The sequence below is a fragment of the Pseudophryne corroboree genome, chromosome 1 (genome assembly GCF_028390025.1).
Source record: "Pseudophryne corroboree isolate aPseCor3 chromosome 1, aPseCor3.hap2, whole genome shotgun sequence".
Lineage (NCBI taxonomy): Eukaryota > Metazoa > Chordata > Amphibia > Anura > Myobatrachidae > Pseudophryne > Pseudophryne corroboree.
The window spans coordinates 964443281-964462183 of NC_086444.1; the positions used below are offsets into that span (position 1 = coordinate 964443281).

The following is an 18903-nucleotide window of genomic DNA, read 5'->3' on the forward strand; positions in this document are numbered from 1 at the left end:
AACTATGGATAAGGAACATCCCATCAGTAAAGAGGGCGGCACCAACAAGCAACCAATCACGGGATAGACACTGACTTAAAAGCAATCCAGAACATGAGGGTCGTAATCCTAGAAAAAGGCACGTATGCTGAAACGCGTTGGAGACCCGCCACACACTCTAACACAGACCGTTTTTCATTATCATCGCATTTGCAGATCCCCCTCTCAGGCCGGAGAGGGAGAGTGCATGAATCGAGACACTTCGTCCGCTCACGTGACCAATCACGTGACGCGGGCAACCAGGAAGCAGACGGGACCCACGAACAGGAGCGCCTGCTATCGGATTCGGGACCGGAGCTGCAGACAGACGAACACGGAGGCAGTGCGGGACGAGGGACGGGACTGTGGCAACCGACGGCAGGCACATCCTCCTGCCCCCGGCGGTAAGTGACTTCCACACAGCCGTACACCCGCCACCTCGACCTGAGCACACAGGGAGAGTCTGACAGGCGGGACGCCGCAACTGTCATGCTCATCCCACACCAGTTGAACGGAGAACACTCAGAGTCACATAGGCAGACCACACCTATGGTAAAGGCGACCCTTACTAGGGTACACCTGACATTGATCCAGCCGGGATATACTCTGCACAGGGTATACCATTGGGAGGGTATACAAATAAAGGGTAATCTGAAAAGACACACCTGATAGTGGCATTCAGACATTCAGAGCTACATAGGCAGACCACACCTATGGTAAAGGCGACCCTTACCAGGGTACACCTGACATTGAATCCAGCCGGGATCTACTCTGCACAGGGTATACCATTTGGAGGGTATACCAACAAAGGGTAGTCTGTTAAGACACACCTGATAGTGGCATTTAGACCAATTGACTACTCACATCCGGGCACAAGTGCACCACTCAGAAGGGACAGCCATAGAGGATATCCTATATGACAAACCTGAAGAGTCTTGTACACAAATCCTAACAATAAACAAGTGAATCTCACTACGTCTCACCTCATTAATATACATACAGGACTCATCACCTCCCCGTCCCATTGTTCATACCCCCACCCCTGTTTCCCCCCCCCCCCCCCGGTACCCGCATCCCCAAGTGCGCTGTCCATTTTCTTTTCCGCTAATCTTACTCACACAGTCAGCTACCTCATTGCGCCTCTTTTTTTCTTTGCGTCATGTGCTGTTTGGGGAGGGTTTTTTGGAAGGGCCATCCTGCGTGACACTGCAGTGCCACTCCTAGATGGGCCCGGTGTTTGTGTCGGCCACTAGGGTCGCTAATCTTACTCACACAGCTACCTCATTGCGCCTCTTTTTTTCTTTGCGTCATGTGCTGTTTGGGGAGGGTTTTTTGGAAGGGACATCCTGCGTGACACTGCAGTGCCACTCCTAGATGGGCCCGGTGTTTGTGTCGGCCACTAGGGTCGCTTATCTTACTCACACAGCGACCTCGGTGCAAATTTTAGGACTAAAAATAATATTGTGAGGTGTGAGGTATTCAGAATAGACTGAAAATGAGTGTAAATTATGGTTTTTGAGGTTAATAATACTTTGGGATCAAAATGACCCCCAAATTCTATGATTTAAGCTGTTTTTTAGTGTTTTTGGAAAAAAACACCCGAATCCAAAACACACCCGAATCCGACAAAAATAATTCGGTGAGGTTTTGCCAAAACGCGTTCGAACCCAAAACACGGCCGCGGAACCGAACCCAAAACCAAAACACAAAACCCGAAAAATTTCAGGCGCTCATCTCTAGATATACCACAAGTGTATGTGTAAAGTTGTTGTGACATGATATACGTGTGATATTTATGTGTGTGTGTGTGTGTGTGTGTGTGTGTGTGTTACATGATATACATGTGATAAGTGTGTGTATATATTTATATCCACTGTTTCAAGGTTTACTGCCTCTTCATCATGGTTATATACACGTCTATTACCTGCACATGTGGTCCCTGAGGGCCATTCATTTGCAAAGATATGGAAGTGATAACAGGCATCAGGGCATGCTGAAATACACCATTATTGGAGTGCTGGCAGATGTTGGAGTCAGGTGGTCTTCAGGTTGTCGGCGGCCGGGCTCCCGGCGACCACCATAACGGCACCGGAATCCCGATTGCCGGCATACCGACCGCCGGCATATCGACCGCCGGCATACCGACAAATTTTCTCCCTCTTGGGGGTCTACGACCCCCCTGGAGGGAGAATAGATAGCGTGGCATGCTCATTTGCACTCGTCCAGCTGTCGGTATGCCGGCGGTCGGGATTCCGGTGCCGGTATGCTAGTTGCCGATACCACGACCGCCGGCAAACCCTACTACACCCGTTGGAGTCATGTATATACCAGGGATGTGCAGTCAGGGGAGGCCGTGCCTCCCCTGTGATTAATTATTAAAATAATACAAAGAAGATACTTATGACACATATTCTGTGTCATAAGTATCTCCTTTATTTTATTCTAATAGTTTTAGGGCTTTAAATTACTTTGGGAGGCACTGATAGCAGTGCCTCCCATATATAACACGAACGGGGACAGAGTGGGAAGTGGGGACAAGCACTGGGCTGTAAAAGCCCATGAAAAAAAGATAGAGAAAGCGGCACTGAAACAAGTGCCTCGCTGACAGGGACACCACCCCTATGTCAGTGAGGCACCTGTGATTGGACAACGGATCCAGTGCTGGATCCGCTGTCCAATCACCCACACGTGGCGCTGGAGGGGAAAGTGGCGGCGGGTCCTGGCGGTGACTGGCTTTGCAAGTAGCCGGGAGGCCAGGTACAGCAGCGGTGGCCAGGAGTGAGTGCAGCTCTCCCCTCCGTCCTCAGTTCCTAGCCAGCAGCACTCTCCCCTCTCATTCCTCCTCCGTCGGCTCCGTCCTCAGCAGCAGCATATATTACCAGGTTAGTCTCTCTCTCTCTCTCTCTCTCTCTCTCTCTCTCCTTTTTCCCCTCCTGTATATTGCATCCTTTCTCCCCCTCCTGTGTATTGCTTCAAGAACGAAGTTTATAAGTATTTTCATTTTTCAGGTTCCCCTATTGGATTCTACATGGACAAGTGGACGTGATCGGCGTGGGATGTAGGTAAGTAATCTCTCTCTCATTTTTACAGGTACCCCTATTGGATTCTCCTGGACAAGTGGACATGATCGCCGTGGGATGTAGGTAAGTATGTGTGTGTAAGTGTGTTTTAATAAATTTTTACTTTCACGGTGTCTGTGTTGTGTTTTTATTTGGTTATTTTTTGTAGAACTACAGGTACTAGCGGGCCCGTTATTTACCCACATGCTAGTACTTGAGGTTCTCCAAGTACCAGCAAGCAGGGGAGGCTTGCTGGGCCTTGTAGTTCCACAACAAAAAGCAATATTCATTTGTTTTACACACTTATGGCTATCAGCCCGGCACCCACTGCCCAGGGGTGCTGGGGACAGCCCCGGGCTTCACCCCTGACCCTTGGGTGCCTGGAGAGGGGGACCCCTTGATTTAAGCGGTCCCCACTCCTCCAGGGTACCCCGGCCAAGGGTTATTAGTGAGGGGGGGTAATGCCACAGCCGCAGGGACCTACATAAATGTGTCCCCCGGCTATGGCATTATCTCCCTGGCTAGTGGAGTCCGGTGCTGGTTTTAAAAATACGGAGGACCCCTACATCTTTTGTCCACCGTATTTTTGGAACCAGGACCGGACTAAGAGCCTGGTGCTGGTTGTCTAAATGCAGGGAACCCCTGTCGAATGTTTTCCCCAGTATTTAAACAACCAGGACCGGCTCAAAGAGCCCGAGGCTGGTTATACTTAGGAGGGGGGTCCGCACACATTTTTAAAAACATTTTGTAACCCATTCAGACCCTTTTCCATAAAGTTAATGGAAGCCCTGGGCAACAAATTGCATTCATGTCCTCCTCCCACTCCCTTCCCAGTCCCAAGCACTAATTTTTTTTTTATTTTTTTATAAAAATGTACAATATATCACAAGTATGATGAGCAGGCAGGCAGCGGGCATTGGTCGCATCGGACTGAGATGCAAATTAGTGGCAGAGGGCTGGGTCAGTTGATGGTGGGCGAGTTTGTAAGCCATTGGTGGTGGCAGCGGGCATAGGCTCAGGGGCAGTAGCGGGCATTGGCTCGGCGGCGGTAGAGGACATCGGCAGGATTCAGTGGACATTATGGCTGTAGCGCCTCACCAGCCACTGACCTCACCGCACGCCACTGGTATATACACACACAAAAACACACACACACACACACACATGGAACCCCCTTCCCCATAATAAAACTGCGTTTGCCACTGTGGAGAGTATATTCATATAAAGTGGCAGCACTTCCAAGGTGGTGCTTCTATTCAGTTTTGACCTCAAACTTTAATGTAGCACTAATATAAAGTGCAAAACATGCCAGGCAATGCTGTTTTAAATTTTAAGATCAAAGCCACCAATAATACATTTGTAAATAAGCTCCAGGATGTTAGATCTGTAACATGGCTGGTCTTGATAGAATGTCTAATGTTTAATCCAGCATTGTGATATTTGCAAGCATATAATCCATGTACTGACAACTTAAATGGCACATAAAGGAAATACCATATCTCTGTGACTAATGATGTATAGGGCAGCTGTAAAGATCTAACGCCTACATCTACATGCCCAATCCTCCAGCATATGGAGTTCCTCTGGGATAATTGTTTGGAGCATCAGGAATAATATAAAGGGAATCAAACCAATCAACCTACTGTGAGTATCCAATTTACCATAATACTGAATAACTGAGGGCAGATTATATAAAATAAAAAGCAGATTAAATACCAAAAAATCTAATAAATCCTGTATCTCAAAATCCAACATTAATTATAGGTATACAAACTGCAAACAAAACTATTGCAAATTATATATTAATAAAAATAGCAAGGTGTTTACAGAAAATACTGAAGTAACTCTCCTCATTTAAACTACTAGGAGTGCTAGTTTGTAAAACGTAGACCAGCATGCTTCTACTTTCACATTTGCAATTTAATGCTATTTACTTAGCCATAAATTAGTGGTTCCCAAACTGGTCCTCAAGTACAGGACGCCCAACAGTTTTCCAGGTCACCTAGCAGAATACATGTGTATTCATTACTCACTGACACATTTTAAAAGACCCACAGGTAGAGCAAATTATTTCACTTGCAATCCTGTGAGGAGACCTGGAAAACATGAACTGTTGGGGGTACTTGAGGACCGAGTTTAGGAACCACTGCCATAAATGAACAATATCTCTAAAATAATCTACAGAAGCTCCTCTATGAGCACTGTAAAACAGTGTCGCAATACAGCTATTAAAAGCAGAGGCATAACCTGAACTCTATGGGCCCCATAGCAACATACTGCAGGCGCTCCTGCCCCATTGATTCTTCGGAGACACCGCTCCACAGCAGCAGGGCGGTAAGTACTTGTGTGCAGATGGTGCCTTGCCCATCGCGCAAGTGTAGTGTGGGCGCACCATCTGGAATCCCACTGATAGTCCGCAGCTGTATGAATTGTAGGCAGCGCAGGCCGAGGCACACTGTGTCTTCCGTGCGCTTTGCCTCCGCTCTATCCGGTCCTGTCTTACGGATGGTCTCACACGAGGAGATCACATGATCTCCAAACGCCGCCTGTCCCTACAGTGTGAGCAGGAAACAGGTCGCATTGACCGTTCACACAGCACAGCGAGACGGGTTGCCTTGTCTTGTAAACCATGTCTTGTAAGTGATTGTCCCTTTAAAAAAAAAACGTCCAAGATCGGCCAGCAACCCGCACCTCTGCCAATCTCGGACTGCATTACATCCCGCCATGTATTTTTTTTAAAAAGCCAAATTAATATTGGTTAAAATTGTTAATAATCTATCAATGTCCAACGAAAAATAATTGGAACTCTTAATTGCTTTTTTAATGGCTGATTTTTCAATTTTAACAATGGTTTAAAAATGATAGATAGCTATTTTTTTAAAGCAAATAAATTCTCTACTTATTTTTAGAGATAATTAAAAATGACTGTTAACTATTTTTTTTGCTATTTTTTTGTCATTGTAGCCACGTTAATTAAAAAAAGAAAAATACGCAACTCCCACCTGCAATGTTTAAAACATCTGTCCCATCCATACAACATCCCCATATACTGGTTTCTCAAATTGTAACCCATTATTTTGCACTTTACAGATTTTCATCCCAGTAATTACATGTAATTATTAGCCTAATTAAATTCATTAAAAATTCCCATTTGCCTAATTAATCATTGGGGCCTCAGGACCTGACATTTTTACCTTAAATTAACAATTCCCCCCAATTTTGCATCTGGTCTGAAGCCAGTGGTGTATCTATAACAGGTGCTGTGTTTGCAGTGCAGGGAGACCCACATTGCACACTCTGCGCCCATTTCCAATACTTACCTCTTCGGAGTCCCGTGTCTCCTGCAGCAGCTTTGTACAAGCCACGGGTGAAATGGTGCTGTGGCCATTTCCCTGGTGTTTTTGCATGCAAAGCAGTTCAAAGTCTACGCGCTGCCAGCTAGATGGGAGGGGGACCCGGATGGAGACTGTAAATGAGCCCCTGTCTGAAGCTTTGAGAAAAAAAGCAGTGTTAATTACTATTGAAATTATCATGGTTAAAATTCTCACGGCCAATTGAACAGGAAAAACCCTGCAACAGGCCACAATTTCACAAACAAAGTGAACATTTTTTTAACGTGGCAAGTTAAAAATTCCCCTTATCTGTTTAGCACCTGTGTTCAGCCATGATATAAATTCAAATGAAACTTTTTGTATATGTACCCTATAAATAATTTATGATTTTGCGTAAAGTGCTTATAGTAATAGTTCAAATCAGCAGAACAAGTCATTTAATTTGGGATTATTTGTGAGGCTACATTAATAAGAGGGAAAGCTGTATTTTTCTTATTTTTGTCTGCTTTTTCTTTATGTCATTATATATATTTATATAAAATATATTCAACTGAATAATATTGAAACAGAATAAACAGAAAGTGACTGACAGATTGAAGAATGATCTGCAGGAATACAGTGTATTGCATACCTCCCAACATTTTAGAAGCCATAAGCGGGACTCCAGCGCTGACAGGAAAGGGGGTGTGGCATATATGAAAGGGGGCATGGCCTAGCGGCAGTGCCACGATCGCCCGTCATTCCCCCATTTACCATCACTGAAGGGGGCATGACCAGCGCTCTGTGAGCTGCTGGCATGCACCCAGTCCATCTGTCTCTATTGAACAGGAGCTGTTAAGCAGAGCACTGAGTGACATGAGCCTCCCAACTGCCCCCCACCACGGGACACTGCGGCCAGCAGGTGGGACAGTGACACAGTCCCAAAAAAAGGGACTGTCCCGTGAAAATCGGGACAGTTGGGAGGTATGGTATTGTGTGACTGTTAAAGGCACAAATATTGAATTTATGCCATAGTAGTTTAACAGACTGAGACAGGGGCATAACCAGAACTTTGTGTGCCCCATAGCAACATACTAAAGGGTGCCCCTGTCCTAATGCTTCTAAAGAGACACCTCTCCACAGGAGTCATTCATTTTATGCCCCATACTAGTGCCCGAGTTCATTTTCTGAATCATAGCAGTGCCCTAGTACACATTATGCCCCACAGTATCCTCAATTCACATTATGACATACAGTGCCCCCTGTTCATACTGTGCCCCCAATAGTGCTTCAATTTCAGTGTCCCCAATAGTGCCTCCATTTCATATTGTGCCACATTTCAGTGCCCCAGTACCAGTTCTTATTATGTAACATTATAGTGGCTTCCACATTACAATGAGCAGATCAAATTATGACACATTACAGTGCCCTCAAGACCCAATTGCTTAGCTGGCAAATCTGGAAGATTTGTATGCAACTTTAGAATCTGGGTCCAGGCCCCCCTAAGCACCTAGGCCCCCTTGCACTTACTCTAATTACGCTCATGGACTGAGGTCTCAGCCTCTCTAACTGTATTTAGGGTTGCAGCATCATCCTTTTAATTATTTTATTATTATTATTACATTTTATTTATAAGGCGCCACACAATTCTGGACACATTAATTACACGGGTTCTGTGGCTGATTAAAACCAGGTGACATGGAGTCTTGAAGTCAGCCAGCCACAGAACCTGTGTAATTAATATGTGTCCAGAATTAAAGGTATGAGGTGGCAACCCTTACTGTATTACATAACTCCCACCTCCATTAGTGCACATCTTAGAGGTGACTGAATATGATGACACAATTCAGAACCCTGTAGTCATTAGTTTACAGTATTGCTCCTTTATTTTTCATGCTATTGATTTACAGAATATTATTCCACTAAACACTTTCTAAGACACTGTTTTTTCCTTTATTTCTGAATACTGCGTATTTCCAGACATACTGTATGCAGAAAAAGTGCAAAGTGCACAAAAATGTTATACAAGATAACTCGCCAGGCGCCACTTGTGGTAGTTTATCCAAAGCAGCTGTATAGAATCAGGAGGAAGTCACTCTCCAACAAAAATAATATTATAAATGGTAACAACACTAGTAGTATGCACTTATTTGTACTTTATTATATTTACAGTATGTCATTCATTAAACCCTTTTCAATAAATAAATCTGTATGTTAGTATGCTATTTTAACAAGAGCATACATCTGAAAAGCTGTTGACATGTATTGTAGATTATATGCACAAAAATGGGTTTCTTTTTGTAAAAAATCTCATTGTGGATGTTAGTTACTGTTTTTTCCAATACAGACAAAAAAAGGAACTGCAAAATACATGAGTCTTCAACACACTATAAGCAAACACGTGGGATTTAATCAGAGGTATAAACAGCTTGTATTTGAATTTGTAGCAGATCTGCCCGTGTCCCAGATATAACCGTTTGCTTGGTATAAACCATTAGGCTATACACCAGTCATTCCCACCTTTTTTTAAGTCACTGCACCCTAGGGTATAAGAATTTTATTCATGACACCCCTAGACTAAAAGTTTCTTATTGAGAAATTCAGAAAAAAAATATTAAATGAAGTAAATTGTGTTTATATGTCAACCTTAGGGTCAGTTATGTGGTGAGGGACAGGATTCATTTCTGTCTGTCTACATATTTTATGACTTGAAGCAACACGCTCTGGTTTTGCCTATTACAATGACCAGAAAAAATATGAATTGGTCCTAGATGACCCACTCAAGGCACCCTTGCAAGTGCCACAAGGCACCACGACACCCAGTTTGGGAACCACTGCCATACATAATACCTAAAAACTGTATATGTTGATGGCTGTAAATAGACATGGAATAAATTAATTATGTTACGTTTAAGTGTTCTATATGTTTTCATGTATAAAAGCATTGTAAGAACTAAGACTCTTTGTTACAAAGTCTCCACAGTGACCATCCATTTAATAAATCATGAAGCCATGCTGTTGCAAGCTTATCCGACACATCTATTAAAATGAATTTCTACAATTCCGCTGAAGTGGCAAAATGAATTTAATTGTATTACTGTCTTATACCATCTTTCTCTTTGCCTTAATTTACTACTGTTTTTGTTTCAGCCTTTATAACATATTTTGCAATACAGACAACATAAATCAGAAGGTTTAAGGTGGATTTGCACAAACATTCTGTATACTATGAGTAAATGCTTTTTTTTTTAAGCTTGTTCATATAGTATGTTTACATAAAAAGAGTGTGTGTGTGTGTGTGTGTGTGTGTGTGTGTGTGTGTGTGTGTGTGTGTGTGTGTGTGTGTGTGATATCACACAATATACATCACAAAAAGGAACCGTAAAGAGCATTAGAATAACCTATTCCACTCATCTCTTTTTCTCTGATTGATTCAGTAATACGAGCAAATGTTACTGTGTGTAAAATTCATGTAGACCACAGTTAAGAATCCTATGGGAATTGCATTACCTAGATCTAATATATTTTGAGGTCTTATATTGCCACATGTCCATAAAGCTGTCTCTCCGCTATAGATTAAACATATATTATGCAAGTCTCCTGCCCTGTGCACATTATGGGAATAAAATGCATTCCCCTGTCAGCCATAACTGTACACACTGTATATTCAAGTCTTTCCATGCGATTTGAGAGGGATGGCTCTTGCTTGTTTATAGCTTGTATTGTAGTGTGTAATCCTCAAAGTGCTAAATCTATTCTTATTTGATGATGGAAGTATTGAAAAACATAGAGAAATGCTTTATTTATCTTGTGTGAGGAGAAGAGATACTGTGTGTAGTACCCTACATCAACATGTTCTCTCATTCGGTAATAAACATTTTAGCCATAGCCTACAGCACATTCTAGCATAAATGTGTGGAAATATATAGCAAGCAGACTGTTTTTTTGGGGTCATTATCAAAGATCCTGACAGTTACATAAACCGGTGAGGTCCTACTCAACTTTAAGATTAAACTGTGGGCATACAGTATGTACTAAGCTTTGGAGAGTGATAAAGTGGAGTGAGAACCACCAAACAATCAGCTTCTAACTGCCATGTTACAGGCTCTATTTGTAAAACAACAGTTAGGAGCTGGCTGGTTGGTTCCGTCGCTCTCCACTTTACCTCTCTCCAAGTAGTACATACAGTATGTCCCAATGTTGGGTTTAAGCAATCTTGTCAATGTGAGATTAGAAAATAACTGACTAGCTGAAAGCAATGGCAGGACAAAATAGTTTTGCACTTACGACAAAGGCGCCAAACTACATAAATCCATTTTGACAGGCACATGGTGAAATTACTTTGGCTCATAAATGTTATTGTTTATGCATTCTGATACCCTACTGGGAGAGATTCAATTAGCCATGGGCTTGTAGCAGAAATCCATGGTAAGTTGGGTTCTCTGACCTTACCGCAGATGCTGCAAGCATGTTACTCCATAGCTCCGGACACTTAACCAGGAACCTATGGGTGACCACATGTTAGCTCTGGGTTTACCATGTGAGGAAATTAGTTTATAATTTAATAGCTACGGGCATTAAAGCTCTAGGCTGTAAACCTGAAGCTAATTAAATCTGCCACTATGAATTTAAGATACAGGGCCATAACTAGGTGTATGCAAACAGTGCCCCACAGAACCTGCAATGGCACCCTGCAGCCTGTAGCACTACTGCAGAATTGTAGAACCATAGCTGCTGCATGTTATAGAACTGCCCCGGAGCGGCCAGAACTCTACTTCCCACAGCCAGCGGCTTTGACCCTAGGCGTAACATCATGACATCATGGGTTTAGGGGGCAAGGTCATCACAGGGCAAAGTAGCACAAGCAGGGGGGGGGTTTCAGAGTGCCCAGAAACACCCCCCCCCCACAAAAAAAAAAAAAGACAAGAGAGAGCAGGCATATTACAAAGTAATTATAATTGTGTCTTTTTAGCTCCGAACCTTTCCAATACACCCGTGAATCACAGCATTTTGCAATGAGGGGAAGGGGCACAGTAATATTGTATATTATATAAATATATATATATATATATATATATATAAATAAATAAATAAATATATATATATATATACACACACACACACACACACACACACACACACACACACACACACACATATTTTATATGTATATATATATATGCGCTGCCATGTTTTTAATCGCAGCTGAAGTCAGATGCATACCCCAAAAACGAGCATAATGCCTGCATTTTCTCAACCACTTCCCACAAACGATCACTTCCTGGCAATTGCCATATGATTGCACTTTGCTGGGCCTGCAATCGCATTGTGAACACAAGTTGGCCTTCATACACATGCGATGCGATGGCAGTGCATGAGCAGTCGTCTGATAATTGGCCGATTTGCGAATTTGCAACTGAAGCTAAACAAGACCGTTAGGACCTGATTAAGTAAGGATTGCAATTTCTGCTAAGTAGCAGAATTTGCAATCCTTTTGATCACATGCTGGGGGCCGCCCATCGAGGGCAAGGCCACCCAGCATGCTAACTGCCTCCGCCGCCGACCACGCTGAATGAAATTAGTCACACAGCAATTTCAGTGTGATTGCTAAAAGTAAGGAAGCCTCCTGCCGGTGCAGCCTGGCTGCAACCAAAAGAAGCTTGCTGCCATCTTTTTGATCGTGGCGGCTGTGTGTGATGTCATGCAGCTGCCCCAATCACGCCCTCCCCCCCATTTGCGTGACCACGTCTCCGTTGCCCTGTCACTGCCTGCGCAATGCTCTGTCTCTGCCTTGGAAACTGAGCTTTGCCTGACTCCTCCCGCCCCGCGAATGCCTCTGCCAGTTTGACAGGCAGAGGCATTCGCATTTACTGCAGGTGCATGCACAGGACGCAGAGACTTTGCAGTTTTTGCAATTGGATCGTTCTTTGCGATTCAACGTGAGAACTTAGTGTGGGAACTTTAACAGTATAGGCAGCTGCCTCTACTGTCTACACCGCACTCAAACAGATTTATTTACTAAGCAACAAGTTATAAAACCCGGCACTTCCTATTGTGTTTATGCACAAAATTAAAAAGTGCTATGATATTACTAGCAAAATACGGCTAATAAAAGCATTGCCCTTTTAAAAATTGGGCAAAACATGATTGGAAGCACTGGGTTTTAGAACCTGATGCTTAATAAATAAACCCCATAATGTTATATCGGCATACAGGGACCACAAGACAACAAATAGGAGATATATACAGCTGTGCAGAAGTGGAACTAATATTGGTGCAGCAGGTACATTGCACCAGGGCCCCAGAGGACTAAGGGGCCCACTGCTTCCCCGCAGACCATTTTGAGCAATGTTGAATAAATGGCCCACTGAAAAGAGTATGTTGGGCCCCACTGCCTGAGGGACCTGCCACTTAGGTAGGCAGGGCTGACCTTGTGTGTGCTGGACTGACAGAGGAGTCCTGCTACCTATCAGCGCTGATGATCACAGCCACATACTGCCTCTAATTAACAGACAGTTGTGCATTATATGTCTGATTCACTGCTGTATGTAAATTAAAGGCAACTCACAACCAGTGTAATTGGCGCTGTCAGAGCCTGAGTGCCAAACTGAGGAAAGCACAAACAAAACAAAGGCCACTGTGTTCCTGCTCCCACCAAGGAACATGCCCCCTGCAGGACTGCATTGTGCTTTACCCCTGTCACCCACTGTCTCTCCCTTTCGCCCATATCACACACTGCCTCCCCCTGTCATCCTCTACCTCCCCCTGCATCCCCCTGTTACTCTCTGCCTCCCCTTGCTTTCCGTTGTCACCCTCTGCCTCTTGCAACACCAAGAGGCAACACCACCACTGTTCATTTCTACAAGTTACAGTAGATCTACCCCCTGGGGCTTATTCAGAGTTGCACACAAGCACATTTTGCAGATAGATAACACTGCGTGCTCTGTAGAACAGTGTATGAAACTTTGGGGGTAATTCAGAGTTGATCGCAGCAGCAAATTTGTTAGCAGTTGGGCAAAATCATGGGGGTCATTCCGAGTTGTTCGCTCGGTAAAAATCTTCGCATCGCAGCGATTTTTCGCTTAATGCGCATGCGCAATGTCCGCACTGCGACTGCGCCAAGTAAATTTGCTATGCAGTTAGGAATTTTACTCACGGCTTTTTCATCGTTCTGGTGATCGTAATGTGGTTGACAGGAAATGGGTGTTACTGGGCAGAAACAGGCCGTTTTATGGGCGTATGGGAAAAAACGCTACCGTTTCCGGAAAAAACGCAGGAGTGGCCGGAGAAACGGGGGAGTGTCTGGGCGAACGCTGGGTGTGTTTGTGACGTCAAACCAGGAACGACAAGCACTGAAATGATCGCAGATGCCGAGTAAGTCTGGAGCTACTCAGAAACTGCTACGAGGTGTGTAATCGCAATATTGCGAATACATCGTTCGCAATTTTAAGATGCTAAGATTCACTCCCAGTAGGCGGCGGCTTAGCATGAGCAAATCTGCTAAAATCCGCTTGCGAGCGAACAACTCGGAATGACCCCCAGGGTTATTTTGTTTCTGTGCAGCGTAAATACTGGCTGCTTTATTTTTACACTGCAATTTAGATTTCAGTTTGAACACACCCCACCCAAATCTAACTCTCTCTGCACATGTTATATCTGCCCCACCTGCAGTGCACATGGTTTTGCCCAGCTGCTAACAAATTTGCTGCTGCGATTAACTCTGAATTACCCCCTTTGAGCAACTGCGGACAGACACATTTCAGACGCATTTCCTTGTGGCTGAGTGGTTGTAACTTGGCAATTACTGTGCTTACACAGGCTAAGTGTTCCAACATCGTGACATGGGCATGTAGACAGAATTCTTGGGTGTATGCAGATATCTGTCAGATTTCAGATGGATCTCTTGCACCAAGTATAGCGTTGGTGCAAATGTTCTCCGATAGTGATGACAGCTACTTTTACGTAGCGACTGGATATGGGTTCAGTATGATTGCCAATGGACACAATACCAACGGTCATAATCCCGACAGCCATTGACTTACAGTAAAAATACCAACATGGTCAAAATACTGACATTCATTTTGCCGATATGTTCAAAATGTCGACATAGTTAGAATACCAACATTTGTAATGCCGACATGTCAAAATACCAACATGCGTTTTCTGTGTTTTTGGTGTAAATGTCGACATAGGTCAACATGGACACCGTCTACGTGTTCTGCACTCGCCATGCTTTGAGCATGGTGCCTTGCTGCGCACTATTATATTCCCCCTCCAGGTCCACTGGGATCGTAAAGTATGAACAAGTCTGTTTTGGGGCAAAAATTCCTTAAAAACGCATGTCGGCATTTTGACATGTTGCCATTTCAAATGTTGGTATTCTGACTATATCGGCATTTGAACATGTCGGCATAATGAATGTCTGTATTTTGACTGTCGATCAATGGCTGTCGTAATTATGACCATAGGTATTGTGTCCGTGGGTAAATCAACTGCTACCCCTGAATACAGCCACTATACGTTTTCACCATGTTGTTTTCACTTATTTAGTGGGAGTGTTTCTCATAGATCATGGTATCTTTAAAAGACTATTCTCTCCTTACTACTGCTAACCATCATATAGAGAAGCAAAGACTCTTGCAGCTGACATACTGTACAGTACTTTTTACTATATAATGTCAAATTACAATGAGTTTCAATTGAGATCACAAAGAATTTTGTTAAACTTTATTTTCTGGATGGTGCAGCATGTATAATCTTTCATATGGAAAGAATATGATCACTCTTTAATACAGAAGGCAAAGTTAATGTGGAGATATACTGATTTTTCCCCCATGGTTTACATAGTAAATTGGGTGTCTATCTATAATGTTATATACAAGTAAGTTTGGATAAAATAACTCAAACAAGTATTAAACAACAATGTATAATACAGTACATAGCCAAGCACATACGAAAGCTGCTTTACTGAATAATGTTACCGTCTATACACAACACAAAGTGTATGTATTTTGGCAACAAGGTGCTTTTAAAACTAAACATTGAATAACCTATAAGTCAAAAAAATCATAGATTTTAACTGAACTGATTTTCAACCTTCCAGACATAGATACATTTGATATAGTAAAACAACCTCTTGTAAAAGTGATGGATTACCACTGATAAAGACAACAAATAAATGGTAGCCTGCAGCGGACACTACAAATGCACACAGCTATACAATAAACATCCTATTAACAAACAATTCTCCTATGAGGATAGTATGAATTAAACATTAATCACTTAAAATGGTAATGATCGGTTCTAAAACGGGGTTATCTAGTTTATAAGATGTGCACATTCTGTATCACACGAAAAGCACTAGTAAGATATAAATTCTGCATGATATTACTAAAAACATTGCAGCTATACAAAGATGCCAAAAAGACACCTGTACAGCAATTATCCCCAATCTAATTACAAGCCACACTGCCTCCTCTATCACAGGTGCATGTGTGCCTGTACATTCCAAAGCAGTGTTGCAAAATGTCCAGCACTGACAAAAAATGGTTTATTGATTTAAAGTAGAACATTTTAATCATTAAACATTAGCATTACAGATTGAATTGCCTAAATTAGTAAATCTGAAATTCAGCATTATATCCTGAGCGGTGATTCAACAGATGACTACCATGCACTTAAAAAAAATATAATTCTACAAACTCATCGCACTATGCTTACTTACAGTTCTTTCCAATAATCCAGGATAGAGAGAGCAGCAATGCAGGTAACAGCATATCTACAGTGACAAGGTAGTTACTGGAGAGACGGAAGGCTCCCTGCCCTGTACCGAAGGCAGATCGTTCTGTGGATGTGTTCTACTCTACTGTACAGTATCTCTGACTGCAGTGCTAACAGCTCACACAACAAACTGCTTCATCCCTCTCCAGCCTCCTCTGTTTGTCCAGCTACCTTTAGTGGCCGCTTTTCCCCCACTGTCTCCTTATGACCCTTCTGCATACACACAGCAAACTCATGAGAGAAGAGAACTCAGGGGGAGGAGATAAAGAGAAAGACAGTCATGGAGAGAGGTTGTTTCTATTTTACTTTATGTTCTACACTGTGACAGTTGCAGATTATTAATTGTGTCCTTAAAATGCAATCATTCTTTTTATAGTAAGATATTAAAGAGGCATGTATTTAAATGCTAAACAGATCTAGTTTCCTAAGATTACAAGTGATTGTTCCATATGTCTTATGTGGGAAGTTTTCCAAGTTCTCAAACATACCTAATAGCAGGGGCTTTTTCCAAGTTCTCAAACATACCTAATAGCTGGGGCTCTCATTCCCTAATTCTTGTTTGTGCCAGTGGTATCATGCTTTTTGTAACAGAAAATCTTCTACTGAGAAAGATTATACTGTATGCCTAGTATTTAGATTACTGGTCCTTCCCTACCAAGAGATTGCTCGGTAATAGCTGAAATGGGCTATAAACAGAGTAGCCGACCATTATCAATTGATTTTAAATCATGATAGTCTGGACTTCCATTGTCCCCTCTCCTTGGACTCAATCATACAAGGACATATTTTGCAACACTCAAATAAATGTAGCTAATTCTACTGTATAATGTAGAGATGAGCGGATTCGGTTTTACTCGGATTTACTCGGTTCTCAAAATGGCATCTTATTGGCTCACGGATGTCATGTGTTTTGGATAGCCAATCAGATGCCGTTTTGAGAACCGAGTAAATCCGAGTAAAACCGAATCCGCTCATCTCAATCAAATAATGGTGTCAATTCCTATGGTGACAATATTCACTTACATATAACGTCATAAAAACACATGCAACTATTGTAATAAAATATCATTCAGTAATAAAATGACTGCCTTACCTCAAATCACAGTGTTGCACCAAGGACAACAGAATGATAATGATGCAGCTCCCCCATGGGAAATACAGCCGACAAGTATGACACACACACCAGGGTCATAGTTTGTCAGAAAGTCAGGGGTCAGTCAACCTACCAGCAGGACTGGTGCAAGTTTTCTTGACATCCTAGGATGACCTACAGCCTACTGACACCCCCCACCACACACACACACACACACACACACACACACACACACACACGCACACACACACACACACACACACACACACACACGCACACGCACACACGCACCACCACCAATACCCACTTTCCAACTCCTTAGGGAGGCAGAGTATTATAAATTCCACTTGCCGCCACTTGCATTAAGTACAACTGTGACTCAGTGGTGCCCCCAGATACCTGTGCCCTAGGCAGCTGCCTAATGGTAGAGTCGGCCCATGGGTTTCTTTTAGGTACTGTGGTTTCTGCACATAATCCAAGCACATACTGGTAAATCTGTGTGGCAGGGTCAGATTAAGGTCCCCATGGGCCTGGAGCTGAAATTTATGAAGGGACTATTGTGTGCCATTGTATGGGGTGTGACCAGCATGGTGGGGTTGTGACTACTGATATAAGGGTGTCGCCTGTGCTGTGGGGTGTGGCAAGCACCATGGAGGACAAAGCTACTCACCTAAATTCAACCACCTTTATCACCCTCCCCACTTTGCTTATATGTAGCATATACCATCTGTTATTTTATTGACCACTGAATAAAAAAAACATAACCCCCCCCCACACACACACACACACACACACACACACACACACACACACACACACACACAAACACTATGGTTTAGTAATAAAATTCAGCCATCATCAAGAATGAAGAAAGCATGTCAAAGCAAATCAAAATTCAAAACCATATTAATTGTTTTCTTTGATAGCAAGTGTGTTATTTTGGCAGACTAGGTACCAGAAAGTACAAAAGTGAATCAACATTACTTCAAAAATATTCTAGTAACTTTGTGGGAAAGAATCCTAAGAAAGAGGCAAGAGTTGTGGGAAAATGGTTTCATCTTCCATCAGGACAATGCATCAGCCCACACAGCTCTCTCTGTGAGACATTATTTGGCCAATAAACAGATTGCAGCGCTAGATACCCTCCATACTCGCCAGATCTAGCACCGTGTGAATTATTTTCTTTCCCTAAAGTCATATCTCTACTCAAGGGAACCCGTTTTGCATCAGCTATAGAGGTAAAGAAGAAAACTGTGAAACTGGTGACAGAAAAAGAGCTACACCACGGCTTTGGCCAATGGAAAATTAGAATGCAGCGGTGTGTGGATGCAGAAAGGGAGAACATAGGAGGGGAGCAGAGTTAGGATAGATAGATTTTGCATCATGGAGCATTCACCCCACAAGTGAGCTTTAAACAAAGAATGGTCGGTAAAGTGTGGGTATTTAGCTTGGTAAGTATTATGGCCCAAATGTATTAAGCCTTAAAAAGTGAATTAGTGGAGATGGATGAAGAGTGATACATGACCAGCGGAAATCTTAATCTTGCACATGCCAAATACCAAAGTATTTCAACAAATCATGATGTAGTGCGGCCTCAGCCAATCAGTCCTGCATCCATTTCTAATGCTACAGCAGAATAATA

General features: G+C 42.9%; 1 protein-coding gene across 1 annotated transcript in view; it reads right to left on the reverse strand.

The window, feature by feature from the left end:
- The window catches only part of RXFP1 (relaxin family peptide receptor 1), a 589706-nt gene extending 573209 nt beyond the window's left edge, over positions 1-16497 (reverse strand). The window contains exon 1 of the mRNA XM_063920473.1: positions 16113-16497. Coding sequence (XP_063776543.1) covers positions 16113-16164 — 52 coding nt within the window. The 5' untranslated portion in view covers positions 16165-16497. The remainder of the gene's footprint in view (positions 1-16112) is intronic.
- Positions 16498-18903: the final 2406 nt, after the last annotated feature.